General features: G+C 34.8%; 1 protein-coding gene across 1 annotated transcript in view; it reads right to left on the reverse strand.

Moving 5' to 3' along the window:
- SENP7 (SUMO specific peptidase 7) overlaps positions 1-20,431 on the reverse strand; it is a 163,839-nt gene that overhangs the window by 93,706 nt on the left and 49,702 nt on the right. The window contains exon 6 of the mRNA XM_051985203.1: positions 8,032-8,226. Within this exon, the coding sequence (XP_051841163.1) occupies positions 8,032-8,226 (195 nt within the window). The remainder of the gene's footprint in view (positions 1-8,031; positions 8,227-20,431) is intronic.

A 20,431-nucleotide genomic window follows, 5' to 3' on the forward strand; every position in this document is an offset into this window, starting at 1 on the left:
CAATGTTGAAATAGAGTCATGTGAGAGTAATGAATATATATATAAATAATAATAATGAAAGTGGGCTGGGTGAATTTGTAGACAGTACAGAGTTAACCAGTATAAAAAGAGGGAGTGAAGATAGATATGAAATGAGAGGAAGTTACAGTAAGGTAACAGAATTTCAGTTGAATACATATGATCATTCAGCAAATAAGCAGAGACAGGTAAGAGATCATAATGAAAACTCAGAGAAGTTCAAGTATCTAGGAGAGAAGAGTGGTCAATGTTGGAAGCCGAAGGCCCCCAGATGCCTTTCTCATGGCCCTAGCCCAGGTGCCTATTCCCCACCCCTTGCTGCAACAGAATCGAGCAGGTGGTCAAACAATCCTGAGAACTGCAACCGGGCAAAACGGTCTTGAGAATCAATCTTGAGTTGTCACCACACTATGTTCCTGCTCACTGGACCAGCTATAGCCCATGTTCCTTTCCCAGACCCCCCTACTTTTCTTTCCCATGCTTTTTCCTATATAAGTTGTATCCTGAGAGCAATAAACTGAGACCTTGGCAACAATCAGCCTCGTCTCCCTCCTCTTTCTCGCTCATTTCTCCTCAGGCTGGATCCCCCCTCGAAGCCCACACGAGTAACGAGGTCTCGGTGGACGAGACAGGTCAATAGTGTCAAAGGCTCCTGAAAAGTTAAGAATGAGAACTAAGAAAAGGTCATTGGATTTTATAACTAAGATGTTCATAACTATGAAAAGAACAATTTCAAATAAGCGATCAGGTCATGTGCCAAATTTTAGGGGATTAAGAAGAGGAGATAACAAAGTCAACAAGTATAAAGCGGCTTTCTCCACTATTTCTGGTCTAAATACAAAGATATACTACAATGTTGAAATAGAGTCATGTGAGAGTAATGAATATATATATAAATAATAATAATGAAAGTGGGCTGGGTGAATTTGTAGACAGTACAGAGTTAACTAGTATAAAAAGAGGGAGTGAAGGTAGATATGAAATGAGAGGAGGTTATAGTAAGGTAATAGAATTTCAGTTTTCAATGATGGAAGTAGAATACCCAGGTTGATGGATGACATTAAGGGTGTAACTATTCCAGGGAGTGGAAAAGGCTGGGAAATTGAAAACCTACAATATTTGAGGGAAAACCAACACGTATGTTAATGTCCTCTAATGAAAGTGCTCCTAATTCTGTAAATCAGGTGCTAAATACCTTGAGAAAAGATAGAGAAGGACCTACAAGCCAGAAAAGAATTGCCACCAAGATCTATAGGAGGTGACATATCTCAATAAAGTGAACCTCAAAGGACAACAGGTTGTTGGGTGACAATGGTCTTGAAGTAGAAGAGTAAAGCAAAGAATAGGACTATTCTTAGTCCAGTGTGTCAGGGAACTTGAAGAAAGGAAGGAAAGAGACTGGCCAGAGAAGTAAATACCTTTAAGAATAAGTCAGTTCTTCAAAAGTGCTAGAAGATGGAAGGAACACAAGAGGAAGATGCCAAGCTGAAGGGAGGTAAACCTTCTATTCTATTAAACAATAGAATGAATATTGCAGAGTATAAAATGGAAGGGACAAATAAAGCTGTTCTGGGACAGAGCTGAAAAGTACTGGAGTAAGAAAACAGGGAGTAGTAGCAGAAAAGGGGGCTAGTTTTTGCTCCATCAAAAATTCAACATTATCAGGATTGGGAAAGGAAGATATAGGAGCTTGTTAGCCACAACATTCCTTTTTGATTGGGACTAGGACCTCAAGAGTCCTCTTAATGACAAAGAGCAATTATTTTCTCTTCTAAGCAATAGAGAAGAAAGAAAATCGGGCCTATGGTCAGTAGCTCTTCCCATAGGATGTCCTGAATGCAAAAAAAGTCTAATATCTGAGTATTTGATCCTCACTTGAGGACCTAAATGCTAGAGATTTGAAGGTCTATTAACTAAGGCTCTTATCCTACAGGCTAGGATGAATGATGTATAAGGTTTAGGTTTTGGGTTGGATCTAGGAAGTTTGAGGCAAAGTATATAAGGATTTAGTCTTAAACCAGGATTGCTTCAGCAAAAAGTGGCTTTCACATAGCCCAAGTATGGTGGTAAGAGAATAATGAAGAAAGATTTATGCAATGAGTCAACAGAGTAACAGTATAAATCAAGGACACCAGAGAAAAAGGTTAAGGGATAGAGCCTAAGAATACCATTCCATATATGAAAATATCAACCATGATTTCCATGATGGCTGATTCCAGCCATTACTCTCCAGCGTGTCTCTAGCAGACTCTAGATATACTCTCTAACCTGGGTTATGAGTTGACTGACTTTCCAACATTAAATGCATAATCCTATGCAATGTCTATCAGCCCAAAGACTGTTATTTTTACAGCAATTGGCAGAAACACTATTTTGTTTTCACTCCCAATAACGAATCATTGCACAACTGGAAAACCAAGTAAAGATTCTTAGAAGTGATGTACAGAGGTTATTGAAACCTCACCAAGTAAGAGAATAATACAACATAAAGTATAAAAATCAAGACCTGACTATTTACTTTAACTGCACAAATTTCCACTGTAAGAATTTCATTTTCAAAGTAAAAAGCCAGTATTTATATTTGTAACTTGAATGTTATAGAGTACTATGTAATTGCAGACTAAGAGATTGAAAACCAAAGCCACATTATGTCCTCTAGGAGGTAGAACTCACTCTTTTTATGACAATTTTAAAACAATAAGATTGCTATCATTTTTTGGTCTTTAACTGTGGGTTACTTTTGCTTTCTCAAAATTACTTAGTATATTATCAATCAGACTAATCTTTATAATTAAAAACATACCAGTTAGAAATATTCTCTAAAAAGCCATAAATGTTTTCCATATTTTTACTAATAACCTGTTCCAAAAGAATAAAAAGAAAATTAACTCACATAAATGAAAAACTAAAATCAACAGAAAGAAAATAAAACGTGAAAAATCGTTCCATTTTTATTTTAAAGCTTTGGGCTCCCTCTATTGAAAATCTGTAAAATTAGATTAATGAAATTTAAAACAGTAGTTTGAACTCTTTTCACTAAGTAATTAACATTGCTTGCCTAGCAACTAAAAATAATGCAAAGAGCTGTTTTAAAAATAATTCTTTAAATCTTCTTTACTTTTACTATATGCAAATACTTTCAAAAAATAATTTTCTTATCCATATCTACATATCTTATTTGCAGTTAAATTTACTTTCTTAGGGAAAAGCTATTTTAAAATTACAAATTTTTTTTTTAAATTAACCTTACAAATACTAAAAGTAACGGTCAGTTTAACTTCACAGAAATGGTACTAATATGCATTTAAAACTATCTAAAGAAAAGTATTTGCATTTGCCATGTGTTTTCTATAAGGAATATTTCTCAAGTGATGGGCTCCATTGAAAGTAGGAAAAAAGCAATATTCCATTAAGCCCTACAGTATAATTTGGGCTAGCTTTTGAAACTGTCTTTGAAATTTGATCAAGACCCTGATCACCAAGTATAAAAGCCTGCACAATAAGGATTCCAAGTATTCTTCCCCAATGCCTCAGACTAGGAGACCATCAAAAACTGAAAGTCATATATGTGGAGAGAAAAAGCAGGGATTGAAAGGTTTTTTAGACTATGAACTTAGCAAATACATCAACTGAAATGAGCACTTTCATATAGGCAGCAAAGAAAAGGTTATACCTTATTCTGCAGATGTAAGTCATGTATAGCTTGTTTTTCTTTTTAAATATATACATATTAAATAAGTGTGTTTTTTTTTAAATAATGTTACCTTCTAAATTGTCTTGAGTCAGTGATTCATTCCAGCCTTCCTTCTAAGAAACAAACACTATTGTAAAAAAGAAAACCTTCAGATATAGTTATCATAGTATACTTTCTGTATAATCTTAGGCTTGAATGATTCAATTTTATAAGAAGACAATAAAAATAAAGAACTTGTTTGCAATAGTATAAAAATTAAATAGAATTGATCCCAGTGAGCAGCATATTGACTTAGAAAAATCACAAATTAACATTTTTTTACTGGTTTTGTTAAAAAAAAAAATTGTCTGATTACTTGTTATTCTGGTTTAGCCAATCTGATTTAGTCACAAAGTGTATAGACCAAATTTTGACCCCTATGTTTTCCAGTATATCCTGCATTTTTATTTTAGTCCTATTCATCTGCATAAAACCCCAAAAGTGTGAAGTATGATAGGCTGACTTTGAAAACTTCCATTCTTTGACCATTTATCTATTGAAGAAAAATTTAAACTCTTCCTTATATATCTTGAAAATGATATCTTTATCAGAAAAACTTGTTATAAAGATTTTTCCGTCACCTGTTTCCCTTCTAATTTTTATTATATTAAATTCATTTGTGCAAAATTTTTTTAAATTTACATTATCAAAATTAGTTATTTTATCTTGTGTGATACTATCACTTATTTAGTCATAAATTCTTCCTTTATCCATATATACAAAAGAAAGGTAATTTCTTTTTTATTCCTCTATTTTATTTATGATGTAACTTTTTATATATGTTAGCCAGTTTCAAAGGAAAAAAAATCTAAGTTTTCAACAAACATAAGAAAAAAATGATCTACATCATTAACAATTACAGTGTTAAGACTGACAAAGATAACAAAAGAAGAAAATGACATGTTGCAGGGGTTGTGGGGAAACAGATACACTAATTCACTGTTGATAGAGCAATTGTTCCAGCTACTCTGGAAAGCAATTTGGAACTATACATCCCAAATCACTAAATGAATGCATACTATTTGAACTAGCTAAATACCACTACTAAGCTTGTAAGCTTAGAAAAATAAAAGAAAGACTAAAAGTTTTGATATATACAAAAATATTTATAGCAGCTTTTTCATGGAAGACCAAAAACTGAAAACTAAGAGGAAGTCTCCCTGTGAGGAATGGTTAAACAAATTTGTGATATATGGATGTTATGGAATATTTTTGTGCTTCCAGCCCAGCTACATTTCTCCAGCCTTCATTTGGGATTTCTACCTCTCTCCATTTCAGTTTCTTTTATATGTGATCTTCTCTTTATAAATTTCTTGAGGGTAGGTACTATGTTACTACTTATTTTTGAAATAGCACAGTTTGTATGTGTGTTGGGGGGGAGAGGGAAGGAAGAAGAAGGACACATAGAGTTTACTAATTTAATTGACTGACTGATTGATATAGAACTGTTACATGTTATCAAAAAACATTTCTCAAAAGAACTACAAACATATGAAAGATTACTCCAAATTGCTAATCAGAGAAATACAAATGAAAACAACTCTGAGGTTTTCTCTCATAGATATCTAATAGGTAAAAAAATGGTTTTTAAAAATGAAAATAGGCAATATTGAAGGGTTTATGAAAATACAGGAATGCACTATTGGTGGTACTGTAAATTAATCCAAACCCTCTGGAAAGCAATTTCAAATACTAAAATGGTCATATCCATTTTAACCAAGATATGTCACTGCTAAGGTCTTATACCACGGAATTCAAAAAGAGAAAGAAACAACATTTTTTATGTTATTAGAAACAACTGACTTAAGAATGACTAAATACATTCATGTACATTATTCTAGGTTAGGACTGACTAAGGTCAGCTGATAGCTTAAGTTTGACACTGGGACAAAATAAGACACTTGTAGGGTATGTAACAGTTAACAGAAGATTACTGTAAAAAATAGTGAATACAAAAAAATTCAGCGAAGCATAGAAAGATATATTCCAAAGAGTCAAACCAAGCAAAACCAAGAAAACAATAATAATGAATATGACAATGTAGGAAAAGAGAAAAAAAAAAAACAAAAAACAAGACTGAGCAATTATAGATGCCTTCCTCAAAAGTTTTTATAAGCAATGTTCCCTAAAAAGAAATGAGAAAATGTACCTTCCTCTCTCTTCTTTGGAGATGGGTGACTGAAGAGTGTGAAACACTGAATAAATTGTCAACCTCAGTTGATGGATGTCTTGGTTAATTTTGTTGAACTGCTTTCTTTTTTAAAAATTTTCTTTAAAAAGGTTTATTGTTGTTAGAAGAAATGAGTCACCAGGTAGTAGAGTGGGGAGAAGTAAATTCAAAAGTGAACATGATATAAAAATGAAATATATCAATTTTAAAATTTAAGTTATACAGGAAAAAATAATTAAGACCTTTTTAAAAATGAAATGGACTTATTTGAGTGGAGAGTTATTTTAGACAAGGTTAGTGAGTTTTCCATCACTGGAACTTTTCCAGTGAAAGCTAGATCACCTCTTGTAAATATTGTAGATGAGATTTGTGATTTGGATAAGGATTTTCACTGAATTAACTCTAAGTTTTTTTTTTTTTAACTCTGAAATCCATTTACTATCTCTAAAAATGACTCATAATAGTAGTATATTTTCTCAACAGATGAAAGAGAAATGCATTGATGTAATCTGAATTGAAGTAATAAATTTAAAATTATATTTCCTGTTAACAACTCCCATTTATATAGTATTTAATAGTTATTAAGTACCTTCACATACAGTTTATCAACTGATCTTAATTGCCTTATGAGATAGGGTAATTCAAATACTACATATGAAGACACTTGAGTGAGATGTTGAAAGACCTTTTCAAAGTTGCATGACAAATAAATGATAGTGAGGACTAGAATATTGGTTTTGCTATTCCTAAAGCAGAATTCTTTCTATTACAACTTTGTATTTTTAAAAACCTAAATGAAGCAATAAAAAGTCACTTTTTAAAAACTCTTTTCAACATCTATGAAGAATTTTCTCCTTTTTTTCATAGTAAATTAAAATATAAAAAATACTCATACTTAAAGGGAAGATAGGAGGAAGACAATTAAAAGTTTGAATACCCTGACCAAGTAATTTAATGTAAATCTTTTACAGGAAAACTTCTTTGATCAGAACTTGACCAATCAATTATAAAGAAAGAAGATATTTCTGATATTCTCCAATATGAATTTTCAGTTTGGTAGCCAGGGTGATTAACACTGAAACCCAAAACAAATAGTTTTGCCCAATATAAAGTTCAACATACTTGTCTATAAAAATTCAGCTGAAAAAAAAAAAAAAAAGCAAACTAAAAATTTTCTTCAAACTTCAAACAGATAGAAAGCAAAGAATGCCAAAAAGTGAATTAGATATTGGAAGAAAAAGATCAGATACCAAAAGTAAATCTGAAAAACAAGAAGGAAAGGAGTAATTAGGTATTCATTATCATAATTAGATGTAAAGAGGCACTAACAGAAATGCAAATTAGAATTTTCCTTTGAAGCAGGCAGCAAATTCAAGGCAGCAAAATCAATTTTTAACCCAGATGAAAATTGCAATTTCCGTAGTCTTAAAGCACAAAGGTATAAAGAAAAGGCTTTGGAAATGTTTAAGAAAGGGCAGATAGGAGCAGCTAGATGGCGCAGCGGATAGAATGCCAGCCCTGAAGTCAAGAGGACATGAGTTCAAAGGTGGCCTCAAATACTTAACACTTCCTAGCTGTGTGATCCTGGGCCAAGTCACTTAACCCCAATTCCTTCAGCAAAAAAAAAAGGAAAAAAAAAAAAAGGGGGGGGGGGGGGGCGCAGATAAATGATTAAAAGTTCTAACATTTGCTAACAACCTTTTCCCTCTGCTCTTCCCTTTCCCACCCCTTATTCACATCTGACTACAATGTCCCAAAATTCCTGTCTGGATCAAATTTCCCCTTTTCCTATTTAATGATCCAGAGGAAACTCTGGATTTATATTTCAATCACTGCTTCTATTTTATCAAGTATTTTCTATTGTCCAATGGCAAATCATGTATGCTATATTAGTCAAATGCCTTTTGAAATTTGAAATATTAAGGGAACTGTTGCATCTGAAAGCCAAACAAACGTGAAAAAAATTACAATCCCACAAGACTGATTTCTCCACCACTCCCATTTTCATTTCACAACTGCCATTCAGAGGAATTAAATATCTGTGGGAGAAAAAGGAGTTTTATGAATAAATACAATTATTGTATTGAGTAAAATTAACTACTAAACATACCTTTCAGGTAAAAAAGGGTTCTTGTGAGGTTCTAGCTTTTGACAAGATTTTAGGTTGTCAACAGATGATGAAGGAAGTTGATTTGATTGCATGTTGTCAGTTTCACACAAATTAGTCTCAGTTAGAGGGAGGGTCTTTATGTATTTTCTTCCTAACTCCGTTCCCAGGACATTCATCAATATAATTTTGGGTTGCCTGTCATACACAAAATAACACACACACTGTACTGTACTGAAGTCTAGATGAACTTTTAATTGCATTCATGTACTTTATGAAATTAGATTCAGACACATTTTAATCTCAGTTCAAATAAGTTACAATTACTGGAAGTGACACTTCTTAGAAATCTCAATTGACAGAAAAAAATTGTCAATATGTACATTAACTTTTAAGATGGCTTTTGTCTATTGATGAGCAGTAAACATGTTCCCCTACAGATACAATTGGACTTTTTAAGATAGTGACACAAGTTTATAGTTGGTTTGTTATTCAAATGTTCTTTATGGCACTATGTAGTATTTTGTAGAAAGTATCTTATAATGGAAACAAGTCAAATTTCACTCAGTCACTTTTCTCTTTGTCAGAAAAAAAAAATCCATTCTTTCTTAAGAAGCAATGTTTTATGTTAAAAAATCAATACAAAATAAAATTGACTAGTAATAGTATTGCTAGCATTTATATCACTCTATTGACAAATATAGAATACTCAATCCTAACAGAAAAGCACAGTTAAGAATGAATTAAGTGATGGCTATAGGTTAAGGAAATGAAGTAATAACCTGATGATTGGCTTAAATGACACAAGTTTCTTTCTTCTCCCCCATCTCCCTCCCAGGTAATGTACTCAACTATCAAAATGATCTTCCTAAAATGCTGTGTTCCTTCATGCCCCTCTCAAATAACTCCAAAAGCTTCCCATTACCTTCAGGATAAAAATAAAAGTCTCTTTTGTTTGTCATTCAAAGCCCTTTATAAGCTGTCTCACCCCCACCCCACCCCCACTTCTCTTACCTTTCCAGTCTTCTTATACTTCACATTCTGCCCCCAGGAATTCTGCCACTCAGTGACACATCTTTTTCCTTCATCATATTCCCTCTGGCTGCCCACCATAGCTGGGGTGCTCTCCTCCCTCCTCATTTCTGTCTCCAGACTTCTCTGTTTTGAAATCCCAGCTAAATCCTACCTACTATAGGGAGCCTTTCTCAATCTCTATTAATTCAAGTGCAAATCTATACCTATCTTGTATGTCTATAATTATTTTTATGTGTCCTCCTCCATTAAATTGTGAGCTCCTTGAGGGCAAGATCTATCTTCTACCCTTTTTTTTTTTTAAATACCCAGCACTTCCCATAGTCCCTGACACATAGTAGGCACTTAATAAATGATTACTGACTAACTGGCAGAAAAATGTTAAGTGCTTTGCCCAAGTTTACACAGCTAGCAAGTAAAAGAGATAAAGTTTACATATAGCTGCGCTCAGCAGTATTATAGGTCTCATGTGGGATATCTCTGTTTTAAGCAATGAATCTATCAATACTAATAGCAGAATTTGACTTTCCCCAAATCCCATACAATACCTGAATTTTCTGATTTCAGACAACTTACCCCAACATTACTACAAAGTTGTAGAGAGAGGAACAAGGGAGTAGAGTAAGCTAGAGTCAGAATGAGTACATGAAAAGGTTTCTATAATTGAACCACAGGGGCTGGCCTCCTAGATCATACAATCATTAAGGCTAGTTCAGATTGAAAATTTTAGAAACAGTTTTACTACAGAAATCTTATAGCCCATGAGAAGATACTTTGAGTGCCTAAGTGAGCCTCCAAGAACTATTTCAACTACTAATAGAGAGACATATTATTTCTGGAATACTCATGTTTCCCTGGGCTAGAAATGAATCCATAAAGTTCACAGGGATTGCTAAATACATCATGGATGGGATGTCCAATATCATGGCAATTTAATCTATAGGGTCAAAAATAGATTACTCAAAGGTCAGGATGTGAAAATTGGCAAGACTAGGCACAAATGGCTAACGGATACTCTCATGATTCCTTGCTCACATTGGGCAGGCTAAATCATAGATGAATCCTAGGCCAAGACAGAACTCCAAAAACCTCTTCTAGGTTTTATGATATACTGGAGCCAGTATTCCAAAAGTTAAATTAGTTCTCCCCACTGTGATACAGCCTTTCCAATAGGAAGAACAGGAAGATTCTGGATAGTGAGTCACAATTTAAGTTGCAACTAAAGGAAGAACAATTGAAAAAAACATTGTCAGGTAAATGTAATGTAGCCAGGTTAATTTTTCTTCAGTGAATAAGCCAATCATTCTAAAAATGAATCCTTTCCCAATCTCAGTTGCCCTATTTTTGGTCACTGTCAATATTTTGGGAGGGCATCAGAAAAACCTATCAAACCAGGAACATCACTGGTCCTGAGAAAATAAGGGCAAGCAAAGATCCCAACTTTGGGGATAAGAATTCATTATTTGATAAAACTGCTGGGAAAACTGGAAATTAATATGGCAGAAACTAAGCATGTACAACAAGATAAGATCAAAATGGGTCCATGATTTAGGCATAAAGAACAAGATTATAAATAAATTAGAGGAACATAGGACAGTTTACCTCTCAGACTTGTGGAGGAGGAAGGAATTTATGACCAAAGAAGAACTAGAAATCACTATTCATCACATAACAGAAAATTTGGATTATATTAAATTTAAAAGCTTTTGTACAAACAAAACTAATGCAAACAAGATCAGAAGGGAAGCAATAAAATGGGAAAACATTTTTACAGTTAAAGGTTCTGATAAGGGCCTCATTTCTAAAATGTATAGAGAATTGACTTTAATTTATAAGAAATCAAGTCATTCTCCAATTGATAAATGGTCAAAAAATATGAACAGACAATTTTCAGATGATGAAATTGAAGTTATTTCTACTCATATGAAAGGGTGTTCCAAATCACTATTGATCAATGTAAAGGGCTGAAACTCTGAATAGGTGCACTGGAATCAGACGACAGAGCAATTAAGGCTAATTACCTATTGGATAATACTCTATTAGCATATGCTTGGAAAAATGGTCCTTCTCACTATTCCATGCTGGCTCGATCTTTTGGTGTATACAGAGAATTATAGGAGGGATTAGAGAGTAGAGTAAGACAAGCCAGAGTCACTTTGACAGTAGACAAGAAGAAGGGAGGTTGTAGAGAACTTGTGTCTATCCCCTTCACTTCTCCCCCTAAAGACCAAGAATAAAGACCAAGGACTTTTGCTTATCCTGACTCCAGCTGATTCTAAGGCATCCAGCATGCTAACTCAGTCTTCACAGATCAGAGAAATGCAAATTAAGACAACTCTGAGATACCACTACACACCTGTCAGATTGGCTAAGATGACAGGAAAAGATAATGATGAATGTTGAGGAGACATGGGAAAACTGGGATATTAATACATTGTTGCTGGAGTTGTGAACGAATCCAACTGTTCTGGAGAGCAAAATGGAATTATGCCCAAAAAGTTATCAAACTGTGTACATATCCTTTGATCCAGCAGTATTACTACTGGGCTTATATCCCCCAAAGAGATGTTAAAGAAGGGAAAGGGACCCACATGTGCCAAAATGTTTGTGGCAGCCCTTTTTGTAGTGGCTAGAAACTGGAAAATGAATAGATGCCCATCAATTAGAGAAAGGTTGGGTAAATTGTGGTATATGAATGTTATAGAATATTGTTTTTCTGTAAATGACCAGCAGAATGAATACATAGAAGCTTGGAAAGCCTTACATGAATTGATGCTGAGTGAAATAAGCAGAACCAGGAGATCATTATACACTTCAACAACAATACTGTATGAGGATCAATTCTTTTTTTTTTTCTTATTTTATAATAACTTTTTATTGACAGAGCCCATGCCAGGGTAATTTTCTTACAACATTATCCCTTGCACTCGCTTCTGTTTCGATTTTTTCTCTCCCTCCCTCCACTCTCTCCCCTAGATGGCAAGCAGTCCTATATATGTTAAATATGTTGCAGTATATCCTAGATATAAGATATGTTTGCAGAACCGAACAGTTCTCTTGTTGCACAGGAAGAATTGGATTCAGAAGGTAAAAATAACCCGGGAAGAAAAACAAAAATGCAAATAATTTACATTCATTTCCCAGTGTTCTTTCTTTGGGTATAGCTGCTTCTGTCCATCATTTATCAATTGAATGAGGATCAATTCTGATGGAAGTGGATATCTTTGACAAAGAGAAGAATTCAGTTCCAATTGATCAATGATGGGCAGAATCAGTTACACACAGAGAAGGAACACTGGGAAATGAATGTGGACTACTTGCATTTTTGTTTTTCTTCCCAGGTTATTTCTACCTTCTGAATCCAACTCTTCTTGTGCAATAAGAGAACTGTACAGATCTGCACACATATATTGTACCTAGGATATATTTTAACATATTTAATATGTATAAGACTGCCTGCCATCTAGGGGAGGGGATGGAGAGAGAGAAGGGAAAAGTTGGAACAGAAGGGAGTGCAAGGGGCATTGCTGTTAAAAAAAAAAAAAATTACCCATGCATATGTTCTGTCAATAAAAAAGCTATAATTTTTTAAAAAGGGCGGGGAGGAGGAGGGAGAAACGCGTGCACAAGTCCAGAGTGCAAATGGAAACTAGAAGTTAGGCTAGATTAGGAATCAGAAAGGAGTTGGAAAACAGGATCCAGAGTAGGAACTTCAAGCCAAGAAAGTCTGAACAGAGATCAAGAGGAACACCAATAGATGTGTAAGGGATTTTTATCATGCCAAGCCTCAGCCTTGGATCATTTCCATTATCTGCTACCTTCATTCCTACCCAAATGCTACTGAATGAAGCTGGAAAAAAATCATGAAATCATGCTGCCTGTGTCTTCTATAAATGTATGTTTCATAACTTCAAATGAGCCCTCATTGCTGCTGGGCAATCTTTTTTATGTCTCCCAAACTAACTCTCTATCCTAGTCAGCACAGTGGCTCTCCTAACCCTGCTCAATCTTTCCTTAGCTTTCACTCCCTACAACCTCTCAGTTGGAGTTTTGCTTCATATTTTTACTGAAAAAAAAAATTAAGGCCATTAACTGCAAACTCCCTCTTCTCCCCTCCTCCTCATCACATGTCATCCAGATACCTTCTGTCACTATTTCCTCATGAAGAAGTGGCAGGGAGAAAGAACCCTTATTGCCAAACCAAACTCCTCTACATGCACAAGTGATCCCATTTCTGCCAACAGATTGTCTCCACTATTATTTCCACTCTCACTTATCCTCTTTCTCTCCCTCTTTCCTGGTTGCTTCTCTCCAGCCTATACATCCCTCATTGTCAAAAAAAAAAAAACTTCAATTAATCCATTTCATAAGTAATTTTCTTGAGAAAACTATCTACAATCATTGCCTCCACTTCTTTTCTTTTCACTCTCTTCTTAACTCCTGATCTTATCATTCATCTGAAACTGCTCTGTCCAAAATGACTTGCCATCTCTTACTTGTCAAATGGAACACCCTATTTTCAATCTCCTTCTTTTCTTTTTTTTTAAAGCTTTTTGTTTTCAAAATGTACGCAACAATGACCCCTGCAAAACCTTGCGTTCCAAATTTTCCCCTGCTTCCCCCCACTCCTTCTAAAAGGCAAGTAATCCAATATATATTAAACATGTTAAAATATATGTCAAATCCAATATATAAATATACATATTTATACAATTATCTTGCTGCACAAGAAAAAATAGATCAAAAAGGAAAAAAATAAGAAAGAAAACAAAATGCAAGCAAATAATAACAAAAAGAGTGAAGATGCTATGTTGTGATCCCCATTCTGTTCCTCTCTCTCTAGGTGTAAGTGACTCTTTTCATCACAAGATCATTGGAACTGGCCTCAATCATCTCATTGTTGGAAAGAGTCACATCCTTCAGAATTGATTATTGTGTAATCTCATTGTTGCTATGTATAAAGATCTCCTGGTTTTGATCATTTCACTTAGTATTGCTCATTTAAGTCTCTCTCAGGCCACTCTAAAATCAATCTGCCAATCAGTTGCCATCTTTCTTGACCATTCTTCAGCTTCTGACACTGTCAATCACTCTCTTTTTCCTTTGTATTTTCTTTTCTCAAGGTTTTCATATCGCTACTCTCTTCTGGAGGTTCTCCTGGTAATCTATCTGACAGCTTCTTTTCATTTTTGCTAGTTCTTCATCCAAATTATGCCTACTAACCTTAAATGTTGCACAGGCTCTGTCTTGGACCCTCTTTTCTTCTCATTATTTCTTTCTCTTTCACTTGATTTCATCAGCTCTCCTGAATTCAATTATCATCTCTTTGTTGATAATTCCCCAATCAACCTATCCTTCCCCAACCTGTCTGATGATCACTTCAACTTCTTTTCAGAAATCTGGAACTGGATGACCTGTAGACCTCCTAAAATTAATATGTACAAAATAATTATCCTTTCCCCAAAACTGTCCCCACTATCTATCCTATCATTGAAGAAGGCAATATAATCCTCCCAAATCCTCAGCTTTGAAACCTAGGAGTTATCCTCTATTGTTCACTATCATGCATCCTTCATATCCAATCTATTGCCAAAGCCTGTTGGTTTCATCTTTGTAATATCTCTCAAATATGCCCTCTTCTCTCCTTTCATACTGCTAGCACTATGATGCAAGCCCTTATCATCTCACACCTGGACAATAACTGCTGATGGGTCTGCCTGTACCAAGTCTTTCTCCATTGCAATTCATCCCCATTTAAACACCAAAATGATTTTTCTAAAGCAAAACTCTGACCACATCATTCCTAACCAGAAGTTCCAACTCTTGGTTCCAGGCATTTTCCCTGGCTATTTTTCCCTGGCTATTCCCCATACCTAGAATTCTCTGCCTCTTCAATTCCACCTACTGACTTCCCTGGCTTCCTTTAAATCCCACCTAAAACCCCTCTTAATTTTAGTATTTTCCTTCTCTTATTTCCTATTTATCTTGTATGAAGCTTGTTTCTGTATATTTGTTTGCATGTTATCTTCCCCATTAGATGTGGAACTCGTTGAAGAAAGGGACTGTATTTTATCTCTTGTAGCTCCAAAATTTAGCACATAGCAGGCACTTATTAAATGTTTATTGATAAACTGACTGACCTCCAGGCTCACATCTGCCTATTGGATAACCCAAACTGGAACTTAAATTATGGAATTCTCATAAGACATCTTTAATTCAACACATCATCATTTCCCCCCCACCAAAACCTCCTTGCTTCCAAACTTCCCCATAACTATCAAGAATACCACTATCTTCCCAGTTACCCAAGCTCACAGTATGTATGGCATATCACATCTTCTATTTTTCATACTCTTTCAAACCCCATATCTAATCTACTGCCAAGATCTGTCACTGGGGGCAAAACAACAGCCTTAGTGGACTGAAAATCCAGCTTCAGACCTTTTCAAGGTGTAAGCTGGGAGAATGGGGAGGAGTGGAACAACCTTTCTCCACCTGTTGGTCCTATTATGCCAAAAGATAAATAATAATGCTGGGCTTGAAATCAGAAAGATTCATCTTCCTACATTCAAATCTGGTTTCAGATACTTTCTACTATGTGACATGGACACCTAACCTATTTGACTCAGATCCTCATCTATAAAATGAGCTGGAGAAGGAAATGGCAAACCACTGCAGTATCTTTGCCAAGAAAACCCCAGAAATAGGTCAGAAAGAATTGGGCATTACTGAAAAAACTGAACAACAAATGGCATTTTACTATGAAAACCCTTAAGTCTACTTGTGGAGGTTGGTGTGAAGGAATCAGAAGCTTATTAATTATTTTGAAGTCATGTTATACACGCTAACAGGATAACATGAGGTAAACCGAAAACTGATAGATGTTTAAGGAGTGTGTATTTTGTGCTTGGTTTAGCTGAATAAAGTTTTTGGTTTCTCAATAATTAAATTTAAAATCTGTGTTATACTCAAATTGTTCCCCAATATATCAAGTTTTCAAAACAACTATTATAGCAGCACTGACTATAATAATGATTTATATTTATAAGATCCTTTAAAGTTTGCAAAATATTCTATATACATTATTTCATTTGAGTCTCATAATGACCTTATAATATAGGTGTTATGCCACAGTTCTCTTTTATTGTCCTGACTCAATTTCTCCAATTGTCCTAACTCAGTTTCCCTGCCTCTCAAAGCTCAGTCCTGCAAAAATCTCCCCTCCCTCTTTATCAGAATATTTGATAAGGATAAAAGATCTTATATTTTAGAATACCAGAATGCGTCTCCCCATCCCAAGCTATCGGAATGTCAGATACCATCTTATCAAGAAGCACATCTTCCCATGTCTCCGGTGCCTCCCCCTGATTATGTCATCTTATCTCCAGAGGCTCACCCCACCCTGTCAGAGTCCCATTCCTGCTCTCAGCACCCTGACTCTGCCTCTGCTTCAGTCTACCCGCTGTCTGAGCCACATGTATATAGGTCATTGAGAACTCTTATTGCTGGATTCTTGGAGACAATAGTCTCATTCAGCCCTGGGACCAAACCCATGGATCCATTTGGTCCCAGTAAATCTCTCCCATTAAATAAATTATTAAATACTCTCTACTCTCTATCTTGCCTCTGTTTCTCTGGCATTACATAGGAACTAAAGGTATTATCCCCATTTTACAAATAAGGAAATGTCATTTAAGCAACTTGCTCAGAGTCAAGATAAAACTAGCAAATGTCAGAGGTGAGATTTAAATCTAAATCTTTTTAAGATCAGCACTCTTCCTATTATACCATTAGAAAAATAGGATTAATAGGATCTGATAATTGGGCAGATGTTGGAATTAAAATGGAAACATCAAAAATTCCTACAAGGTTGTGAACAAATGTGCCTAGGGAAAAGGTAATGCCATTAATGACATAGGAAAATTAGAAACACAAACAGGTCTTTCTGGGCAGAAGGATAACATTACTTTTGACTTGTTGAGCTTGAAGTTCAAGAACATCTAAGTGGGGACTATCCAGTAAGTAGTTAGTAAAAGATGTTTAAAACATTAAGTCTGATCATCTTGATGTAAACTGTGTCCCTTTTAATCTTGGAAGGGGAAGGTCAGAAAGGAATCTTTGGGGAAAGGATGATCTGGGAGCCTCAAACCCTCCTAGCCTCTGGGAGGGGCCCAGATAAGGGCCTTCCTAGGGGGAACTCCCAGATAAGTAGTGGCTTTCACATATAAACTTCTACAGCAAAATACATTTTCACAGTAATTTAACCAGTTAAAAAGTATAAAGAACACAAAATCCCACTGTTTCTATTGTTGATTACAGAATAGCATTTAACTCTGTAAAATAAAACCCAGCTTTAAAGGCTCTCCTCTAAGATAATATCTTCTATACATGTATTAAAATCACACAAGAGTAGTGACAACTGTAACCACAGGTATAACTTGGTTCTGTTGATCAAAAAGCAATAGACCACTTCTTGATTTCTTTGTCCTTGATTGCCCTGAAAACTCTATGTAATTAAATCAATACTACCTTTGCCTGTGTAAAGAGCATGTCAATAGATTATTCTATTATTCCATTTACTATCTTTATGACTTCTCAGACCAACTACAATTCCCTTCCCTGTCCATCACTTCCCTACGTATATTGCCTCTGCTATCAGATGTGAACTCCTTCAATTCCAGACTCTTACTCTCGTATCTTTATTCCCAATGCTTAATACATAATGAGTGCTTAATAAATGCTTGTAATTAATTTATCCAATGATCAGGCAGTAGCTGGTGCAGTAGATAGAGCACCAGCCCTGAAATCAGGAGGACCTGAGTTCAAATCTGATCTCAAACACTTAACACTTCCTAGCTGTGTGACCCTGGGCATTTCACTTAACCCCAATTGCCTCAGGAAAAAAAAAATTATCCAATGATCCTTTTATTATCATTATTAAACAAAATATATAAAAGATGTATCCAGCAAAGGTACTCATGATTAGAATGGATGATAACTTCCATACGCACAAATAAAAGGAATATTCTCTCATTCTCTCTCTCTCTCTCTGTCTCTCTGTACTCTCTCTCTATTTGATTCCTCCTGATTTCAGAGCCAGTGCTCTATCCAGTGTGTCATCTATCTAACTGCCCTTCTCAATTCTCTTCTAAGCATTTCCCAATCACACAATTGTTGCTGCTCTCTCCTTCCTCAATATGCTTTTTATATATGTTTATCAATGTACATGGTATATCTCTGCACCCTCCAATAAATTTTAACTTTCTTGAATGAAGAGACTATGTTTTAAAAATAGATGTTTACTAAATTAAGCTGAAATTCCAGAGTTCCAGAATTCAATTTTACAGTCTACAGCCCCCTTGATCCACATCCATAACCCAAAAACATTAAACATAATAGGGAAGTTTAATGAATAAAAATATAATACAAAAATTTGAGTTTTTCTAACTTAATAGACACCATTATTTTATAATCTCTTCAATAATATGGACTACTACTCAAGAGATCAACTGAAGATTTTGTGATGACCGTGCTAACACCCAGGACACCCCAGAATCAGCCAGAGTCAGGATAAGCAAAAGTCCTTATCTTTATTCTTAGTCTTTAGATGCAGGATTGTACAGGATGGAAGCAGAATCTTCGCTACCGCCTTCTCCCTCCTCTACCACAAAGAGTGACTCTGGCTAGTTTTACTCCACCCCCTAGTCCCTCCTACAATCCTCTATATACACCAATCACTGAGTCAGCACAAGATAGTGGGAAGGACCATTTTCTAAGCATATGCCCATAGAGTATTGTCCAATCGGTAGTTAGCCTCAAGTGCTCGGCAGTCCTAACCTCAGTGCATTGACCCAATAGTTTCAGCCCTCTACATCATCTCACGTGAAAAATTAAATTAAAAAAAATTTTAAATATATGTTTGCTCACTCTGGTCTATGACATACGATAAAAGTGAGCAGTGTATTAAGTTGGTCCATGAATACATTTGAAATGATGTCTAGGTCCCAGAAAACAACTGGAAGAAGAATGGGTTAGACTGAAAATGAGAAAACTGAACACTGTTTTCAATGATCCTTGTTCCTTGAAAGAAAAACCCATCATCTTCTTAATACCATTATCTCAATGACACAACATTGTTATGAATCATGAAATACTACAAAACCTGAGGAATTAAAATGGCAAGTGATATCAATGGCAATGAAGAGATGCATGATGGTCATAGGCTCATATGTTACTATTGAAAATCCCCCCCTCTTTTAACCCCATTTTCTTCTCCAACTCCTAACTTCTCTGGCTTCCTTCATATTTCAAATAAAAACTCACTTTCAATAAGAAATTTTTTTCAATCTCCTCAATTCTGTTGATTATTTCTCAACCTTCCCCCTATTAATTATTTCCTATTTATATTACCATTTTTTTGTCTTTGTCCTCCTAGTAACTAGCCCTAAACCTAGTATTCTATGAATTGTGCACACATATGTATCAGAGATGAAAAAAGGACATATAAATATGTGTATATATGTGTGTGTGTATATATATATAGTTGTATTTGCAAAGATAATGAATCCTTCCATCATATTTACAAGTCATGTAAGAACTTAGCAACTAGTGATTCTTAAAAAGCATTTTTCTTTTTTAAAGAGGATAGAAAATTACTCCAATTAAAATGTACCTCTAAGTATTATATCTGCTCTTTAAAAGAGGAAGGCAAATGAAAATAGAAGGGTCAGAGAAAATGGAAGAGCTGTTTCTTTAATCAGTCTAATCAAATATGTCAGAATAATCAAGTTGTCCTATCAAGTAGAAAAGTTATAAGAACCCAGGAGACTGAAAAACTAAAAGTTTTTGATGCCATAATACCTAGAAATCAATCCCCAAAAAAGCTTGATTCCAATTTCAAAATCAAATTAAGTTACAGAGAAATATTCTACTTAAATTTAAAGAGAAAATGTAGGATTAGCTTAACTAATGATTGATAATGAGGCATAGTGAAAAAGTTGCCTATAAAAGTCTGTTGGTTTTTTTTAAATACGGCTCAAAACAAGTATCTTTTAAAATACATTATTTAGTAATACCATTTTGTCCTGCTACTTAAACGGAATATTCAGTTTTTACACAAATTGATATCTAAATGAAAATTTCATGTCCTAATCTGAATCAGGTTAAAGAACATGCTTTCTGCTGTATTGCAAATCTAAAACACCAGCACTTACCTGGTGGAAGGAGTATATTATAATTGTAAGAAAAATGCAGGAGTAAATAATTAGCCTCATGAATGCTGGATTTGCAAACCTAAATATATAAAGTAAGGACCATAATTTCACAGACTGAAAATTCCCAATCTAAATTTCAGCCCCAGATTACCCATAAA

The sequence above is a fragment of the Antechinus flavipes genome, chromosome 3, assembly GCF_016432865.1.
Source record: "Antechinus flavipes isolate AdamAnt ecotype Samford, QLD, Australia chromosome 3, AdamAnt_v2, whole genome shotgun sequence".
Classification (NCBI taxonomy): Eukaryota; Metazoa; Chordata; class Mammalia; order Dasyuromorphia; family Dasyuridae; genus Antechinus; species Antechinus flavipes.